The sequence below is a fragment of the Dermacentor andersoni genome, chromosome 8 (assembly GCF_023375885.2).
Source record: "Dermacentor andersoni chromosome 8, qqDerAnde1_hic_scaffold, whole genome shotgun sequence".
NCBI lineage: Eukaryota > Metazoa > Arthropoda > Arachnida > Ixodida > Ixodidae > Dermacentor > Dermacentor andersoni.
The window spans coordinates 32,968,610-32,988,782 of NC_092821.1; the positions used below are offsets into that span (position 1 = coordinate 32,968,610).

Below are 20,173 nucleotides of genomic sequence, written 5' to 3' on the forward strand. Positions count from 1 at the left end.
TAGATTAACGAGAATTTCACTATTTAGAACAACAGAAAACTGAGCTAGTTGGTAAGGATTCATAATTCACAACGCTTTATCCCTTCTTTGCATTATTAATTTCACTATGTTACGCCAAGCGGGTTAACGAGGAGGGCTAAAACAACATACTCTCTACACTGGCAACATTTTTCCTTTGGCAACGTTCTTTGCATCCCAACTGCAACATAAAAACTAAGAGCTCGCTGTTTTATTTCGTACAAAGCTATCGTTAAGAGAAAAGTTGAGCTTCTAAGTACTGACTGAAATGATGTCGACCTTCCTAATTGCTTGCTAAGACAACTGCTAAGGCAATTCGACATTATTAGTAAAACATATTGGTAAATGCAAAGTACTGCTTGTCTTCCCCATGTTTTTTCTACTCTCAAGCACCAGAAAAATTTTATAATTTAAAGTAAACTACTCTTTCACTCAGTCACTCCCCACACTATGGATACCACAATGGTTTTAAGAGACAGTTTAAGACGTGTATAAACTAGTTCGCCTTTATAAATTTTCGGCCAGCGCATATTATTTACGTGATTTAGCTGCTTGCACATATTAGTTCCTTAACTTATTCGTTTTAGATGAAATGTCGTATAAATACATTTAATCGCATTTCTGATATTTACTCGGGAGCTACACATCTGACCCTTGGTGCTTCAATCCATTTCATTTTATTTATCATTCCTTAATGGCGGCGAGGTGATTACAAGAGCGGGTCGTACGTGTCCGTGGCATACCGACATTTCATAAACAAAATAAAGAAGGCAAAAAGCAAGATAGTAACAGAGATATTCAATGAACACAGCATAGTGTGTCGCAAAATAATCTGAGCTTCACAGATGCGATAAATAAAGGGATAAAATGAAAAGTATTACATATAAAAAGAGTACCATACTTTAGGTAAGCAAACGCAAAAAGAAAAAAATGAGAAGCTTTAAGTAGTGAACTGCAAAAAGCAAGACAATAGATAAAGTAAGATGACTAAGTAAATGTAAGTAAAACAACAGGCGACTGTTCAATCTAGATGATTTAGCGTTTTGGTTTATCACAAGATGTTGTCTCGTCTCAATGCATAGCTATATGATCTGGTTATTATTTTTTTGAATATCATCCAGAGTCCCGACATTTTTTTGCTTTTTGCAAACAATGTAAAGAACGACACTAAGAAAGTATCTAGCGCCAGCTGCTGTACTACCACAACTTGAATGTTTCTGTTAAACACACAGTATTTAATTCCATTTGAATCAACTTTGGCCTAAGCAAGCTATTTCAACTTCTCCTACGGGTGGATAATGCAACCAAGCCGTGGCGATATCACCTAATGTACCCCTACTTGTGTAGGTTTTGACGGGATGCCTCGTTTGTCGTCCGGCTCTTCGGCGTTTTGCAAGGACCAGTTTGAACACCTACTTCACACCGTTGCTACATCGCTCAAGCTCGGCACGGGCATCGACGGTGGCAATATCTTCAATAAGCCGGTATCACAGTTCCTGCATGACGAGCACCACCGCTGCTGCGCACAACTACGTGGCATGACGACATCATCAGTCCACCCCGCCAGCGCCACGCCAGTGCCTATAAAAGGGACGCCTATTGCTTCGAGCGGCAGTGGACACGGCAACCAAGCCGTGACGATGTCACCTGATGTACCCCTACTTGTGCAGGTTAATGGCTGGAAATTTCGTTGTCGTAGTGACGATCCTTGCTTAATTGTGTTGTCGTGTCCACAGACTATTATAAACTGCATAAGTGACTGTTTTGCGCTAGCAGGTCTGTTGCTTTCATTGTCAGGGGATGTCGAGGTAAACCCTGGACCTATTACGGATTCAATGTTTCAGGACCTATTAGAAACGCAAAAGACAGTTCTGTCTAAAATTTCGCAAATGCAAGAGAAATAGGCCTAATCCGAGTCCACTATGATTCAAGTACAGAACAGATTACTAACCATTGAGAAGAAATTAGAGTGCCTAGAGAAAGTGGATGGCAGGCTGCAACAACTTGAGAATGAAATTGATAGGAGCGATATTGAAGTGAGCGCTCTGTGTAGACAGGTTGACGACGTAGAAAACCGCTGGAGACGAAATAGCATTATTATTAGAAGAGTAAAAGAAGAAGGCCCCGAGAATGAAGACGTCCTACTGAGGAACATAAATGACGACATATTTGGGTCCATTCTTAATCAGAAACTGAATTCTATGGAAAAGATACATAGACTGGGAAATAAATTTCCTGGCAAGGATCGTCCTGTAATCATTCGAGTTTCAGATTACCGGGACAAAGTAAATATATTGAATTGTTTCAAGCTAAAGGGCACTCGCATTAACATTAGTGAGGACTACTCTAAACGAGTCACTGAAATACGGAGAAACTTGTGGATCTCAACTCTAGAAGAAAGAAAGAAAGAAAGAAAGGAACAAAGAAAGAAAGGAGTAAAAGTAAGACTGGTTTATGACAAAGTGCTGATGAACAATGCTCTATACGCCTGGAATGAAAATTCCAAGGAAAAGGTCAGATGCAAAGCATCTGCTAAGCCCAACCACCCATGACCTGTAAGACCCAAACCAGTTGACCTTAAAATCGTAAACCTAAATGCTCGAAGCGTGCTGAATAAAAGCCATTTAATAGAAAGTTTAACCCTAGAACATAATCCTGACATATTGGCAATCACCGATACATGGTTGCACAGTGAAGTACATGATGTGGAAGTTACACCACCAGGTTACGTCTTAATAAGGAAAGATCGAGACGAGAGAGGAGGCGGGGTAGCACTTATGATTTAGAGAGACAGAGGGTTTCAAATTTTACCGGGTCCTAATGCCATTGAGGTGGTATGGGTTAGGATTCGATTAAATTATCTCTCTGTGCACATTGGAGTTATGTACAGACCCCCCTGTTCCCCTGTTACGACTCTGACCGACTTAATATGTTTTATGGATTCTAATATGCCCCATAACGACAAAATAATTTTGCTGATTTCAACTTATCAGGTATTCAATGGGATTCACATGAAATTACAGGAGCCGAAGTAGCACATTGCGAACATCTTTTAGACCTTGCCTTTTGTTTTAACCTATGCCAAATTGTGTAAGATTACACACGTGTTTTCAAGGCTGCTTCCTCTATACTCTACCTCGTATTTGTATCATCGCCCCTGGAAGCAAACGTTAAATCTTGTGATGTAATTGAGGGTATCTCTGATCATAAGATGGCTATGTTTTCCTTAGATATGGCACCTGCCAAGTTGCATAATGATTACAAAAATACAGTTTTGAATTTTGAGGCTGCCGATGACTTCTCTGTTTTAGAAATGTTTGAAAATTGCTTCGCTACATTTGTTCTCCTGCGAAAATCGAATTCAGGTGCGGATAGACTATGGGAATATTTCTCGCAGGTGGTCACTGAATCAATTCAAATGTTTATTCCAACACGCTAAAAAAAAGACAGCAAAGAAAAATCCTTGGGTAAAACGTGAAGTGATCCGTGCCAAAAGGAAACGTAAAGCACACTCAAACAAACCTTGCCCTGAGAGGAAGAGAACCATTCAAATTATGAGCACGGAATGAAGGCATCTTGTTAAGAAATCCAAAGGTAATTTTTATAATGCGAAGTTAAAAAAATTCTTACATGAAGTGCCAGAAAAATTCTGGAGATACGTGAACCCAAAAACACAAACTATTCCTAATGCCGATAAAGAAGACCTACGAGCTCGTGCTGAATGTTTTAATGCTTTTTTTTTCGTCAGTGTTCACCCACGATGATGGACAAGTACCGACTTTAATGAGGCTTCTGACACACCTGCCATAGAAGAAATAGCGACTAGTGACGAAGGGGTATTGAACCTGCTCCTTAAAACCGATAAAAAGAAAAGCGCAGGAGCTAATGGAATACCAAATTAATTTCTATATAGGTACGCAGTTTGGTTTTCGAAGTATTTAACAATTATTTTCCAGTCCTCAATAACCAGTGGTTGCTTTCCCAATGCTTAGAAGGACATGGATCATACCCACACACAAAGGTGGTAGTGCTAACGACTGCAAAAGTTTCAGTCCCATTTCACTTACAAATACCAGTTCCAAGCTTCTCGAGCATATTGTCTCCAAACATCTTTTGGCATATCTAGATGTTCACAACATAATATACCCTCAGCAACTTGGATTTCGAAAAGGCCTATCCACGACCACTCAGTTCGTTGAGCTTGTTCACGACCTCGCCTCTGAAATAAACTACCGGGGTCAGGTTGACATAATATTTGTGGATTTCACGAAAACGTTCGATAAGGTGTCCCATGCTAAATTGTTGTTAAAATAGATGCCATCTTTAAAAACCCAAACATAACGCAATGGTTTTTTTCTTCTCCAATCGCAAGCCCCAATACGTTCAAGTCAATACTAAAAATCTACATTTACTAGCGTTATTTCTGGAGTTCCCCAAGGTAGGGTCTTGGGCCCACTGCTGTTTTTGATATTTATCAACGATTTACCTAAATATATTACTGTCCCTATAAGGTTTTTTGCAGATGATTGCGTAATTTATAATCCAGTTAAGTCTGCTTCTGACCAATCAGAACTATATCTAAACCTCCGGAAAATAAATAACTGGCGCATTACTTGGCAGATGCATCTAAACATGGCAAAATCCGTTGCAATGATCGTTTCCAGGAAGAAAAGCATCCTAGAATGGCCGTACTCCATAGGTGATCACGAGCTTGCCAGAGTCGAACAACACAAATACTTGGGTTTATGGATAACTTCAGATCTGCGATGGAGTTTACATATCGACTCCGTTTGTGCTAAGGCCAACAAAGCGCTGTGGACGCTGTGGAGAAATCTGCCCAATGCCAGCCCAGAAATTAAATGTTTGGCTTACAAGGCACTCGTACGGCCAATCATGGAGTACGCAAAGGTGGTGTTGGATCCGTATGCAAAAAGTAATTGCAGTAAGCTAGATATAATACAAGGACTGGCTTCACGGCTCATATTTAACAAATACCAGCTTTTGCACTCTCCAACTCAACTTTGTAAACTAGCACACCTTCAACCACTAGAATAAAGGACTGAATATGAAAGGCTTAAATTACTCTTTCTAATAACTAAAGATCAAGTAAAAATTGACAGATCAAAGTACATAGAAATAAAAACTGGGGAAACGTCAAGACACCGGAATAACATGTACATTCCTCCTCCGAGACACCACAACGATTGCTTTAAGTACAGTTTTTTTCCACGGGCGATCAATGAGTGGAACAGGCTGCCAAATTCCACTGTTTCATGTGAATGTGTACCTTCTTTCGTTAAAAAAACTAAATGACTTAGTGTTTAAAGATGTAAAGTGTATTTTATGCATTGTTTGCTGTGCTTCAGAGTAAGGAGCTTTGGCTATCCCTTGTCAATCATTGTGATATGGTTATAGTTGTTTATATAAGGAGTGCTTATTTTTTTGAGTATTTATGCTCCTGTCCACCCCTGTTATAGCCCAAATGAGGCAGACCGTATAATAAAATGAAAAATGAAAAAAAATGTGTTCCAATATTGCTGTTAGCGTTAAAGATGCCAAGAACTCTAGACCCCTGACATCGTCCGTAGTAATTATCAACGCCCCAAATAATGAACAGCATTCATGATTACGTCTGGCACATATCAATTGTCGAAATTATGGAAGCGTAGTTTAGCAGTCAGAAGAAGATTGCGTTCATTTTGCTTACCGTCGGGTCCTCTTTCCGCATTTTGATGGCGGGTACGGAGCAATCGGCCAGTGACTGGAACGCATCGTATCCGAACCATCGATCCAGGGTCAACATGACAGGCAAGCAGCCCTTCACGTCCGAGAACAACTCTGTTCGTAATTGTATACAGGAGGAAAAGAAGAAAAAAATGTGGGCAGCTCGCAATAGTGGTGCAAGGCTGGGTCACAGTGGAGCTATAGTTACGGCTTTTGCTTATTGCTAGGATTTGCTAAGTTTTGTGAATTTATGCATGGCTTGGCTAGGCTCATACCAAACGCTGCTAGGTTTTGCAATGTCTTACGAGGATCATCATCAACATCTTCATCCTGTTTTATGTCCACTGCAGGACGAATGCTTCTCTCTGCGATTGTCCGTAGCAATTATCAACGCCCCAAATAATGAACAGCACTCATGATTACATCTGGCACATATCAATTGTCAAAATTATGGAAGCGTAGTTTAGCGGTCAGAAGAAGCCATGCATAACCTCGTAAGAGGTTATGCATGGCTTAACTATGCTCGTACTAAATGTCGCCACGATAGTAATTACTAAGTTTCGCCAAGTTATTGCGAGATCATACACGGCCAGGCCGTTAATCCACACAAGCCCCAGCAAGTCATATGCATACACGCCGCAGTACGTGCAGGACAATTTATTATTTACAGTGCTTCAGTGCCAGTCGTCAACATTGTCGATCCGGTCCTCATCCTCGACGTCCGACCGTCGTCGTGGTTGGTGGCGTCGGGGAAGGCTTCGCGGAGCACTTGCAAGGCAGAGCTGTTCTGTTCAAAGTTCCGCACCGAGCTCAGCGTGGAGAGATTCACGTCGAACCAGACCCGGTCACAGACGCAGCAGCTGTGCCCGAACTCTATGCCGAGGAATTCGCGCTGGAAGCGGCCGTTCGCACCTCCCATGGATTTGCGGGCTTGGCGTTGGAAGTTCTCGGTGACGCGCAGACCCGGAACCGATTCCCGGCGGCGCCGAGCATTCTGTCGGCAGCGTTCGTTGTCTCTGGCCCGAAATTCGGGATCCTCGGCTCGGCGGCGGCCTCGGGACGATGGGCAGGATCGGCTCTCCTTCGTCGATCGTAGTCCCGCTGAGCCACGCGCCGAGCTTCCTTGTCGGTCACAGACGCCACAGCCGTGCCCAAACTCTATGCTCAGAAATTCGCGCTGCAATCAGCCGTTCGCCCCCCATGTGTCTCGGTGGGCTTAACGCTGGAAGCTTTAGAGCAGTCGCAGGCGGGTATCGCTTTCTCGGCGACATCGAGCGTTCAGGCGCCGACTCTCGCGTTCCCTGGACTGAAACTCGGGATCCTCGACTTGGTGTCACCTCTTCTCAGCCGCAGCTTCGGCGCGGTGGTCCGGATCAGCTCGGTGGCGAGGCATCGCTTCTCGCTTGGCAGTACGGCGCTCTTCCTGGTAAGCCGCTTCTTCGGGCGTCCGGTCTTCGGTCTTTCCATGGGAGCGGCACGTACGCACGGAGCAGAGGAGGCGAGAGGTGTGTCGCCGGGCCGGCCGTTCCGAGCTTCTGCTCGCCTTCTTCTTCTTCTTCTTCGTGATTTGGGAGAGGGAAAATACGCTCAATTCTGCAGCCCATATGGGAGCACGGCGCAGCGTAATGGGGATGGGGGCGGGGAATGAAAGATGAGAGTATAGAGGGGGAAAGGGAGAGTAGGTTTCAGGCAGCCGACGTCAGCATCATCCAGGGGCGATGGCCGGCGCTTGAGGCAGAGGCCGTGCGAGGCCGAAGTCTATTGGCGATCTAGGAGCCCGTTTGAGTACACATATTCAAGCAGGCTTGCCAGTGCTGGGAGGTGGTAGCGGGCCGGGAAGAGCAGATGTGTCTCTGAGGTAGCCGGGAGTCCATACCGTCGGTAGGTGGCAGTGACTGGAGCGCGCTCCTGGGCTAATGCAGGACAGGTGCAGAGTAGGTGCTCGAGGGTCTCGGCGTCACCGCACCTTCCGCAGGCCGGCGAGGCGATGCGTCCCTTGGCATGAAGCCTAGCTGCCGTCCACACGGAGCCCGTGGGCAGACGAAGGAGTGTGGAACGGTCCCGTCGCGAGAGACCGTTCTCAGTGAGGAGTTTTGGGGTGGGTTGGTAGCTACCCTGCCATCCGGATGGCTGGAAGTGAGCAGCTGTTTGAGTCTCTGCCTGGAGGAGTCCGATGCTGCGGCCTGTGACTTCACGATTCCGCCCTACGCGCGTGGGGTGTGAGGAGGTTACGTGGCTGGGTGCTCTCGCAGGCGGTTGCTAGGCAACGCGAGGCGGCGCACAGCTGGGCTAGGTTTTCTGGTAACGCTCTACGGCGGAACGAAAGCTTAAACGGCTCCGCCGTTTAAGCTTACATTACAGTGACGTTTCGCTTGGTGAACGCGGGTTACGCGCAAACGTAGCGACGCCGGGCACATGCACAGCTATCACCGCGGCGTCGAAGCACAAACGGAAAAGGCATGAACGCGGCGATCCTTTTAAAAGCGATAGCTCTGCTACTCGGGTCAGGCACGTAGCCAGGATTTCTTTTAGGGGGGCAGGGGAGCGCAAGGCCTAATTGTTCGAAAGAAACTCTTCCCATGGCAAAATAAAAAAGAGGAAAAATGCCCGGGAATATAGAAGGCGCTTAATTATTAGAAGAGAACAAGAAAAGAGTAGAAACCAGCACAAGAGGCGAGTTAATCCGAGCTGGAAAGCAATTTTATGACACTGCAATAAATCTAGTGCGTGTGAGCAGACAGAATACTTTCCAACCAAATAATCTCCACCAAGAAGGGCCATACAGAGTCAGTGACGAAAAGAGGAGTGACACAAAAAAAAAGGGAATGCGAAGGAATCAGGCACCCACTCACGAAGATGTGTGGTAAATAAAAACGAAAATTATCGGATGCTTTCTCTACCCAATTTTTCACTCTCTGTCTGAAGAACTGGCCTGCGAGAAGAATGAGAGCCATTTTATGGCAGCAATTCTTAATCAAGAAACAGACATATTTGGAAAAACATTTTTATTGAACAACAAAGAACCAAATCACGCATGTTTTCAGGACACAAAAGATGCAGAACGTGAACATTCCTTTCTACAGCAAGTAATTTTAAAGAATGGCATTATGAATGGTTTTACAATATAGAAGAAGTCAGTGCAAAAAATAAAAGGAACGAAACATGTAGCTTGTCCGAAAAGAGGGATTCAAGCTGCAATTTTCATACGTCGCGGTATCTCCATAAACACAGTCCTAACTTCGTCGATACTTACTTGCATCCGGAGAATGGACATAAGAACCAGGCCATTAAGCCGCTCTTCAGCCGTCCGGTTCCTCAAATATGTTTTTACTCTTTTCAGTGTCGAGAAGCTGCGTTCTGTAGCAGCTGTACTCACTGAGAGCGTTGCCAATATCTTGAGGAGTGTGTGAGCGTTCGGGAAGAGGGCTTTGTCGCATTCAGCTAAAGCGTCCGTCGCAAAGCGTGGAAGTTCTTCCTCTTGCATGGCTCGCCACTTAGTTTTCCAGATTTCCCATTCACCTTTTAGTGTAAGGATATGCGCTGTTGTCGTATATCTCAGGTAAAAATCGGAGGCCGGCTGCATAGATTCAGATTTACCCTTGGAGGCGTGATTTGGCAACATAAATTGCAAACTTTGCAGTGTTTTCTGATGGTTTGCGAAGCGCCATTTGAGTGAAGCTTTCAGGTCATCTATGTATGGAATGAACGTGGCTCGCCTGTTGTACTCTTTCGCAGAACTACAAGGGTAGTTTGTCCGGTATCTCTGTTACTACCACCCTTGGAATCTCGCACTTTACTTCGAACTCCGCCGCACTATTTGACATAGAGAAAATATTTTGTGGAACTCAGCCTCTGCATTAGTGCCCATCTCTCTGAGTTTAGTCAGCACCAGGTCAACCTGCTCCAAGGAGACGCTCATATCAATAGATGGGCTTTGCAGATACACGGACAAGTGGCGTGTGAGGCCTAGGAATGTCTCGCTAACAGCGAGGCATGAAAGAAAGCTGAGAACAGATTCGCTGATGGAGGCAATGAGCGGTGGACGCTCTTGCTTTGTCAGGGAAGGTGTCCATGAACTCTTCAAGTGAGCGAACTATCCCAGAATGTGCTTCTCCAAACAATGCGACTGAATCATGCCGCTCCACCCACCTTGTTTCATAATACCGGCGCAGCCGGCGGAAAGACTTTGTAGACGCTTCTAGATGTTTTCTAGACGTTTCTAGAAGTTTTCTATACGCTGCTGAGGGCTGGGCACCTTCTTTCCCCATGGCTGCGTGCTGTTGTAGCAGAGCGCCCCCGACGCAAATTCGCTTGGCCTGACGGAGCGCCAAACAACGGTGCTGAATCACGCCTATGTGTATGTGTGTTATCTCGTGGCGCATTTGTAGATGCGGTATTTGATCACTGCGCTGAGTAGCGTCTGTGTCCTTTCCCAAAGTGAGCAAAACTGTTCTATCGCTCGACAAACTTGGTTTAAGCGCGTTCAAGGACGTTAATTGTTCTCCACCTTCAGGCGCCTTCCTCCTCCGGCGCCGCCTTCGCTTGCGGCGACAACGATAATATTGCCAGTCTGACACGCGTGGCATCTACGATTGCGCGCAAAAAAGCTACACAATGAAAAGCCTTTATAACAAAGAGACGGAGATCTCGAAAGTTCTTCGTTACGCAGGTCACTTCGGTGTAGAGATCGCGCACCGTAGCGCGCGCTACGCAGAAAGCTAAACGTGCTGCGCAAAAGAAATACTTTGGTTAGCCTGATTTCAGGAGATACTCGTGAAATAAGTCTGATATTTCTTCTGCACAATTAATTTGGCAGAATGTGCGACTGCAGACAATGCTATGGCAGCGAGTTTCGTAGCATACACAGCGGCAAAATCCGGAAGTGACGCAAGGTACAGCTGCGTAGCCTCGATTGCCTGGCTCGTCAAAATTATTTGTTAGTCTACAAGATCGTCACCACTCCTGCCTTCGTCGACCTCCGTCTAGTCTTCGATGGCCTCGGCGATGTCGCCCGTCGTAAGTTTCCAGTAGCTTCACTCCGTCGGTTGAAAAGCCGAAGAGGAAGATGTATGCCACAACTACGGTGGTATACGGACCCTCCCGCACTGAGGAGCTTCCTATGTGTGCCGCCGCTACGCGGCCTTCGTTGTACAGCAACAAATTAGCCTTCGGGGCCATCTGTATTCCTTTGTTGTGCAGTCATATTCGTTGTAGCAGTCTTCGCTGAAGACGACGTTCGCAATACACGTGGTAGATAGGAATCTGGCAGGGCGATGCACAACACTTCTTTTTAATGTCATTTCGTCGTAGAACCGTTACAGTGTATTCCGTGATCATTGATGAAAGACCGCGCCACGTCGCACATGCCGTTAGCGCCTTCACCAAAGTGGTGCTGCGTGCCAATAATAAAGCGAAACGGAGCCACATTGCACAAGCAGAAGGTTCGCTTGGCCCACAACCTCAGGCGCCGATTTTAAGCACGAGCGTGTTTTATGCCGGGCTCCACAAAAATTGGTGCGCTGGACGTGCGTCTCGCAAGGATCATCACTGCAGTTTCCTGGCATCCCTACGAGACGGCGCCACTTTGCTGTTTTGTAAATCGCTGGCTCGGTACGTAAGCGTGACGAAGTCCTTCGGCTCCGGAATGGGAGTAAGCCGCGAAGAAGCGTCGCTTGAGGACGCTAGTCGACAGAGTGGAAGCACAGGGAGAGTGCCCACGTTGAAAGGGACGCTTGCCTCCCAGTAACATGGCAACCGACATTTCAATTTCGCATAGCGTTTTAATAAGGAAGCGCTTTGAAAAAAATATTGCGGTGAAACGCTTACTAGAGGGTGCCGCGCAACTTCCATTGTACAAGCAAAATTTGTCGTCGGCCTTGGTGGGGTGGCTTTTACTATAAAAGCTTTACCTCGAGGCCAGTTGCGATTTGCCTACTGAGATGTATGTAAAATGCAGAAATGCTTTTATGAGACAGCCGCTGGACCGATTTGAATGAAGTTTGTTGCACTTGAGAAAGAAGGTAAATTGTAGTGAATCGAAAGCAGCGTTTTGAATTCAGTAATGAAATGTTTCTGAAATGTTCTTAAAAAGTGATGTTTGAGAAAGTATACGTGCCAAGTCAACAAATCAGTAACTCTGCAGCAAGGACAGGCCTGAAGATTCTGCCAGCTGCCACTTTAAAGCTTCTAAAGCGAGTGCACTCAATATATGAATTTACTGGTTAATTGACATTGTTAGCATGCTCACGAGGGTTTCGCACAAGTCCTACTCTTAATTTATTGGTGTATTTCTGAGTGTTGTATACTACATCGTTTTATTTAGCTTTACAGAATTGTACTACAGAGGTAAAAACTTAATACGTAAGGTTTCTGGTTTTGCTTTGCAATTTTGAACAATTTTTATCAAACATGAATACCGGTATAAAAGAAATTGCTCGCTACAGCTACTAGGTTTGAACTTTTTAAAATAAAAGCAACAAATATAATCCAAACGGGGGCCGACGCAGCGCCGGTGCCGAGGCCCTGCTGCGCTCCTTTGGTGGGAAGAGGACTGCGCGCTTACCTACGCGCAGAATACACACGAGAACACCGGTTCACGGCGGTAGTCATAGGCGTGAACTCCCGGCTTACGCACGCGTGTAGTGTCTGCACGGAATACCCAGAAACAGGGGAAGAGGTTGCGCTTACCGACCCTCTCTGCGAGGTAGTTCCTTGCGACTCACAATCCGCAGTTCGTGACTACGCGCAGGGGCGCATTTTCTCCGGAGCTCTTCAGATCCTAAGGAAAGCTGGTCGACAGCACTTCGATACCACGGCGATCATGTGGTTCCCAGCGCACGTAGCCACCCCCACCGACGAGGGCCACCCTAACCTGAATGAGGTAGCACACCGCTCTGTGCGAGAACTGACCCGCCGTGCAGAATCGGAGACCCCTTCCTCGAGTTCGGAACTCCTGGTTCGAAACACGTGAGAACGATTAGCCAGATACAACGACGTCACCAAGCACTACGAGCTAGGCAGGCGGATATTGCCCCCACCTCATCCCAACCTGAAACGTCGCCAAGGAGTCGTCTGGAGACAACTGCAGACACATATTGACACCTATACTTGTCTTTATCGGGCGACACGTTTGGCCGCCTAACAAATATTACCGCACTGCGTGGGACGCGCCTGCATGCATCCGAAGTTTCTGGAAAGTTATCGATGCTTCTACCCGGCTGTCTGTTGTCGCCTAACCTTGTGTTATCAGATTTCATCGCGTGACGCGAATCGTGTAGAACTTTGTGGAAGGCACGCGGGTCCCAATGATTAGTCTGGAACATTCGACGACTGCTGTATAAAAGCCGACGCGCTTGACCCGCTGATAGATTTTCCGACGATCGCCGACTGTGTTCGCCGCTTTCGTTGTGCTATAAGTGTAGCCTGTTTTGTGGGCACCTAACTGCTAGACCGTGAAATTTGCGTCGCAAGAGGGATCGCTCGAATGCATCGAGGGAAAACTGAAGTGTTGCTGACAAACTTCAGCCAGGAGTTCAAGCACATCAACAAGGGCACGACGATCGCGTACATCGAGGAAATTCTGGAAACCAGTAATGCGTTTGTCCTCTCGGATTCCGCCGCATCTACCCCGATGACCATAATTCCCGAACCAGACTACGACATTAATCCAAGTCTCCCCGTGATTAAGCAACAGCAGCTCAGAAGTCTGCTCCGACGATACAAAGGCTGCTTTTCGACGTCATCGAGGATTCGACAAACAACAGTCGCCAAGCATCGCATAATCACCGAGGAGTACGCTCGACCACTCCGCCAGAGCCCTTACCGAGTTTCGCCGCGAGAACGCGAAGCTATAAGAGAACAAGTCGACGAAATGCTGCGCGACGACATCATCTAGCCGTCGAAAAGCCCGTGGGCATCCCCTGTTGTCCTGGTGAAGAAAGAGGACGGAACCCTACGTTTCTGCGTCGATTATCGTCGTCTGAACAAGATCACGAAGAAGGACGTATACCCCCTCCCACGGATAGACGACGCATTGGATCGGCTCTGCAACGCTAAATACTTCTCCTCGATGGACCTCAAGTCTGGCTATTGGCAAATAGAAGTCGACGAAAGAGATCGCGAAAAGACCGCCTTCATCACCCCAGACGGCCTCTACGAGTTCAAGGTTATGCCATTTGGACTGTGCTCGGCGCCTGCAACGTTCCAGCGCGTGATGGACACGGTTTTAGCAGGATTGAAGTGGCAGACCTGTCTCGTTTACTTGGATGACGTCGTTGTATTCGCCGGCAATTTCAACGATCACCTTAGGCGGCTTGCCACAGTACTAGAGGCCATCAAGTCATCAGGGCTCACTCTGAAACCAGAAAAGTGCCGCTTCGTTTACGATGAGCTTCTGTTCCTAGGTCACGTCATCAGCAAGTCTGGAGTCCGCCCTGACCCGCAGAAGACAGCTGCCATCGCGAAGTTCCCGCAGCCCACCGACAAGAAGGCAGTGCGTAGATTTCTTGGCATGTGTGCCTACTACAGGCGATTTTTCAAGGACTTTTCACGCATCGCTGAGCCTCTGACACAGCTAACTAAATGTGACGTCGAGTTCAAATGGGAAACGCCGCAGGCCGACGCATTTCAAGAACTAAAACGACGCATGCAGTCGCCGCCCGTACTTGCGCACTTCGACGAGCACGCCGATACCGAAATCCACACTGACGCCAGTAGCCTAGGCCTCGGTGCCGTCCTAGTCCAGAGAAAAGATGGACATGAACACGTGATAGCTTACGCTAGCCGGTCGTTGTCAAAAGCGGAAGGCAATTATTCTACAACTGAAAAGGAATGCCTCGCCATCGTTTGGGCTACAGCGAAATTTCGCCCTTACCTATATGGCAGGCCATTCAAAGTGGTCAGCGACCATCACGCGTTGTGTTGACTAGCTAACTTAAAGGACCCTTCAGGACGGCTGGCACGGTGGAGCCTCAGACTACAAGAATACGACATCACTGTAACATACAAGTCTGGACGAAAACACTCAGATGCTGATTGCCTATCACGCGCCCCCATTGACCCGCCGCCGCAAGATGACGAGGATGACGACGCCTTCCTTGGAATAATAAGCGCGGAAGACTTCGCCGAACAACAACGAGGAGACGCGGAGCTAAAAGCCCTATCGAGTATTTGGAAGGGCACGCCGACGTTGTCCCTAGGGCATTTAAGCGTGGAATGTCTTCGTTCACGCTACAAAACAACCTGCTCGTGAAGAAGAACTTCTCACCAGTCCGCGCCAGCTACCTTCTTGTTGTACCGTCAGCGCTGCGTCCAGAAATACTGCACGCCCTACACGACGATCCAACCGCTGGGCACCTGGGATTCTCCCGGACGCTGTCGAGGATACAGGAAAGGTATTACTGGCCGCGTCTGACCGCCGACGTCGCTCGTTACGTCAAGGCATGCCGAGACTGTCAGCGACGCAAGACACCACCGACAAGGCCAGCAGGATTACTACAGCCGATCGAACCTCCTCGCCGACCATTCCAGCAGATTGGGATGAATTTGTTGGGACCGTTTCCGATGTCAACATCCGGGAATAAGTGGATCGTCGTGGCGACGGACTATCTCACCCGCTTCGCTGAAACTAAAGCTCTACCAAAAGGCAGCGCAGCCGAGTGGCGACATTTTTCGTCGAGAACGTCCTGCTGCGACATGGTGCCCCAGAAGTCCTCATCACCGACAGAGGAACGGCTTTTACAGCAGAGCTCGTCCAAGCCATTCTGCAGTACAGCAAGACAAGCCACAGGAGGACAACTGCCTACCATCCGCAGACCAATGGTCTCACGGAACGCCTGAATAAGACCCTCGCCGACATGCTAGCGATGTACGTCGACGTCGAGCACAAGGCGTGGGACGCGGTCCTGCCGTATGTAACCTTCGCTTACAACACGGCAGTGCAAGAAACAACACAGATCACGCCGTTTAAGCTGGTTTACGGCAGGAACCCGATGACGACGCTTGACGCCATGCTGCCCCACGTCACTGACGAAGAGAATGTTGACGTCGGTAGCTATCTCCAGCGCGCCGAAGAAGCCCGACAGCTCGCCCGCCTACGGATCAAGAACCAACAGAGGACCGACAGCCGACACTACAACCTGCGACGACGCTTCGTCGAGTACCAGCCCGGCGACCGTGTTTGGGTATGGACCCCGATACGCCGACGAGGACTGAGTGAGAAACTATTGCGCCGCTATTTCGGACTCTACAAGGTCATTCGACGTATTGGCGCACTGGACTATGAGGTCGTGCCAGACGGAATTTCGCATTCACAGCGGCGCCGCGCACGATCTGAAGTGGTCCACGTGGTGCGTCTGAAACCCTTTTACGCACGCTGACGAACTTCCTTATTTTGTTTTCTTTGCTACGGGTGTTTTCTTTATACTTTCGTTTGTATGCAGCATCGGGTCGATGCTTTTTAAGAGGGGGGTATTGACACGTATACTTGTCTTTATCGGGCGACACGTCTGGAAAGTTATCGATGCTTCTACCCGGCTGTCTGTTGTCGCTTAACCTTGTGTTATCAGATTTCATCGCGTGACGCGAATCGTGTAGAACTTTGTGGAAGGCACGCGGGTCCCAATGATTAGTCTGGAACATTCGACGACTGCTGTATAAAAGCCGACGCGCTTGACCCGCTGATAGATTTTCCGACGATCGCCGACTGTGTTCGCCGCTTTCGTTGTGCTATAAGTGTAGCCTGTTTTGTGGGCACAGGTTCGCCCAATAAAATCTAGTTTTGCCTTTCACAGTATTGCTACTGTGTTCTTAACGTCACCCCCCACGTGACAATATATACCATCCCCAGTCCGGTGCGATTGCGGCACAATTTCCCCGCGCAATATCCGAGTGCTCTTTGAAAGTTATGTCAGGGAACTAGAGCGACGCTCTCACACGTGTTGTGGGAGTGTTGTTATATCAGCTAGAATGGCAGTAGCTCCGGAGGCTCTTGCGTCGACGTGGGCTGTCGCTCTGCGCAGCTCCAACCTCAAGACACAAGAGTGGGCAGTCCTGCAGGCCCGAGAAGCGCCGACGAGGTAAGGCCTCGAAGTCCCCTCATGGGAGACCTGAGCCCGGGTCGTTAAACTTTGCCGATTTGAAATAAAGTTGTTTCCACCCATCAATTCAAAAGAATAAGTTAAAATGTAGTGATTGTAGGCAGTGGATCTTTTGTTTAGGCCGGCTATTTTTAAATAAAATTTGCTAAAGATAAGAAAATTTCAAAAAACAAATTCATCTCGTTAAAACTCTAACTGAGCAGTGAACAATAAGTTTGTAGCTTTATAAGGTGCGAGATGTATATAATACATTCAAAGCTGACAAAAGGGGTGTAATGCAGACCGCCTAGGACATACCAATAATATGCGAGCAGGTGCCTTGCAAAACTTGCGTAAGCCGTAAATTCTTCCATCCGATGTACCTGCCTTCGATGCTCTAAAGGATTTAGTTTACAGAACTGCAATGTCTGTTTTTAGCGCAGAGTTGCGGTTTTGTAAACTTCGCACTTTCTTTAAGGCTTTTCAATTTTTTTGCTGTTTGTCAAAAATCCGAGGCCCTAAATCAAAGTTATGCTCCCTACAGTCAGTAGAACTTCACGTGCTTCCTCAAATGCAAAAAGATTACTTCGAGTGGATCTCCCGCTTGTCTAACAAAAAAGATTTCTGCGTTTTAAATGCATTGAAACAGGCGGCATTGGAGTTCCGCGCGATCAGAGGATTCGTCTTTATGCTTAGATCTACGCTAAACTAATTTTGAACGGCCTCAACTTATTTAGCAGGTGTCAGCAGAAAGCATGGACCGTCATGTCGATGGAGCCAAGGAAATGCCCAAACTTCTAATATAGTCACTCTGAATAGCCACCTCACATGCCCTGGCTGCCTTGCCAAACTAGCCCTCAATGTATTTATTCCTGCAGTAGGTTGCTCTAGCAAGAGATGCAGCGGCACGTTCGTCGTATCTCCTTTCTATCCTTTATGTGATCGACAAGAAATGCTAGGTAAATCTACAGCGGAAGCTATGGCATTGAAGCTCTTGATGAGTACTAAAAGAAGGTGAGAATTCAAATACGAGACCGACTTAAATGGCCATCCCTCCCCTATAGGAAAATAAGGGTGCGCGAGGGTTGTCCTGCGTGCACTTGATCTATGTCGCGGTTAAGTAACACACAGGTAACGGTGCCGGATCGCTTCTGCCTCCTGATCCGCCAGCTCGGAATCTTCTCGTTGCTGTCGGATTGCCTGGACTCGGGCGGCTCTAAAGGAGCGTTTATAGTGCGGCCACCGAGAACGAAATTCGACAATAGCGGACACTCCCATAGGGCACAGCGGCTGAATCGACTGTAGTGCTCCAAGCCGCCGACATTAATGCCTGAACCACAATTCTGGCCTCAGTTCTGGGCGCGCGCGTTTCGAGCGCTAGCTGGAACGCATTACGCAGGCTGCACTGATCGCTTTGGCGTTCCTTTCCTCTATTGCTCAACCGCGGGTGGCTTTGGTGCGGAATCATTTTATTCAGCAAAAAAAAAAAAAAATTATTGCAAGCCTCCATTGAATGTGTGCCACGTGCAATTTCATAAAAACGCTAGACGCCTTGTGAAATGAGAAAATGTTTATTTTGCTATATTACGCCCTGCAATGCGAATATCAGTGGCAGTGAAGGTATTTAAATACTGTAGGCTGTTTCTCTGGAAAATACCACAGAGAACGTAGTCGATCACCGGCATGTTGTTTAGGATAGCACAGTGGAATCGGTACTCGTGTGCCGCATCCAGGCTCCGAACGGTAGCAATCAGAGACCAATAAATAATGCATTATTCAACGATTGAGTAGTCGCAAATAAGGTAAAGCTTACAAGATTGTCTAAAAAGTAACACCTTGTGTTTTAGTTAAGTGACATTCTGATAGAGGAGTGGATTGTTCCCGGTATCCACCACGGTACGTCGAAGCGGCAGCTCCAGTCAAGGAGCGAGTATGAGTGCGAGTGAAGGAGCATCGTCTTCGCCGCACGCTGCACCATCGTGCCTGACCATAGGGATTCTGTACGAAAACTAGCACGTTCCCTTGCACAGCTGTATATGGCATTATGTCTCACGTATAGGTCTTCCTTCGAAGGGCAAATCGATTTTGTGGTTGTCTGATGAGAGCAAGTTGACTATTTAAGTGCAGTTGAGTAGGGGAATTGACCTGCAAGAACCACATGTGGAAACGCTCCCTACCGAAACCATCTTAATGCCTGCCACAAATATGGTGCGAACAAAGTCACGATGTCTAAAAAGGAGATGCAAGAATGCGTTTTTCAATCTAACCTAATTCTTTTCTGTTTATTGCTTCATTTTATATTTTAAGCGACTTAGTTATCGTTACGTGTTTGTCAATTGTTATGTAACATTTTTGTACTAATTGGACTAACAGCGCCACCTACGGCTAGATGCTATATACTGACTCCTACGGCAGCAACAGCGTTGTGTACTGGTTATACTTATAGGAAATACTCTTCTGCGTCATTTCTGAATATTCAATGTGCTGTGTACTAAGCACTGTATGCCAAATAAAAAAAAAATGCAGAAGTAAGTTTTGGCTCAGCGACGTCAAATATTGAGCTAGTTGATTCTGTACGGTTAACGCTGTTAATATTTAATTACGCTGCATTGCACTTGTATTATTATTGTGCTTATATTTTAATGTTTCACACTGCGATTTCTGACAGATAATGTCATGCTCCACATTTATACACATTCATGTTGTGCAGCTTACGTGCCCGCTCCCCCACTAATTCTGAATGGATACGAGGGTAAAATAAATGCAACGATTCAAGACGTAACAGCGCGAATTTGGACATGGCGGAGCTGCAGAACAGACTAATACAAGAGGTTGCCGTCGTCTATTCTTCATCTTGCCCTAGTCCAAAGTCGCGCTGTTGCATGTTTATTTGTTTTTTTTTCTTTTTCTCCGGATGAGTATTGATAGCGAACTAGTTTCAAGCTTTTCCTCAATCATTACCTCGTTCTTATCTGCATACTAAAGAATTAAAATAATAGAACCCATATCCAATAAACCCACACAAAAAGAAAGCGTGCTCACATGAAGATATATGCTATACAAGAACCCGTGTGCTTCCACATATAAGTCCCATATAAGTATACGTTCGAACAGAATCACATAAAAGAACGGCATATCCCGCATACGATACGTTACAAGTCCCATATGATTATACGAACGCATGGGGATAACAAATAGAAACCTGTGTATTCCTATACATTATATGGGGAACAACCCTCACATGACGTATTGGAACATACAGGTTTCTTTATGTAATGCCTTCCCCCATGTGGTGTATGGGAACATAAGGACTTTGCTCTGGGACCCTCTATATGCTTGCACTGAATCATTGGATA

General features: G+C 46.8%; 2 protein-coding genes across 4 annotated transcripts in view; one reads left to right on the forward strand and one right to left on the reverse strand.

Annotated features, from left to right (window-relative positions):
- Window positions 1-20,173, reverse strand: part of LOC126526470 (cytochrome P450 3A24-like) — a 109,226-nt gene that overhangs the window by 13,094 nt on the left and 75,959 nt on the right. For all 3 annotated transcript variants that reach the window (XM_055068209.2, XM_050174386.3, XM_050174388.3), the window contains one exon: window positions 5,726-5,856. In XM_055068209.2, the coding sequence (XP_054924184.2) occupies window positions 5,726-5,856 (131 nt within the window). The remainder of the gene's footprint in view (window positions 1-5,725; window positions 5,857-20,173) is intronic.
- Window positions 4-3,832, forward strand: LOC140219781 (uncharacterized). Its single transcript, XM_072289614.1, is given in 1 exon segment — window positions 4-3,832. A coding segment is annotated over 1 exon segment (1,194 nt). The 5' UTR covers window positions 4-1,376; the 3' UTR covers window positions 2,571-3,832.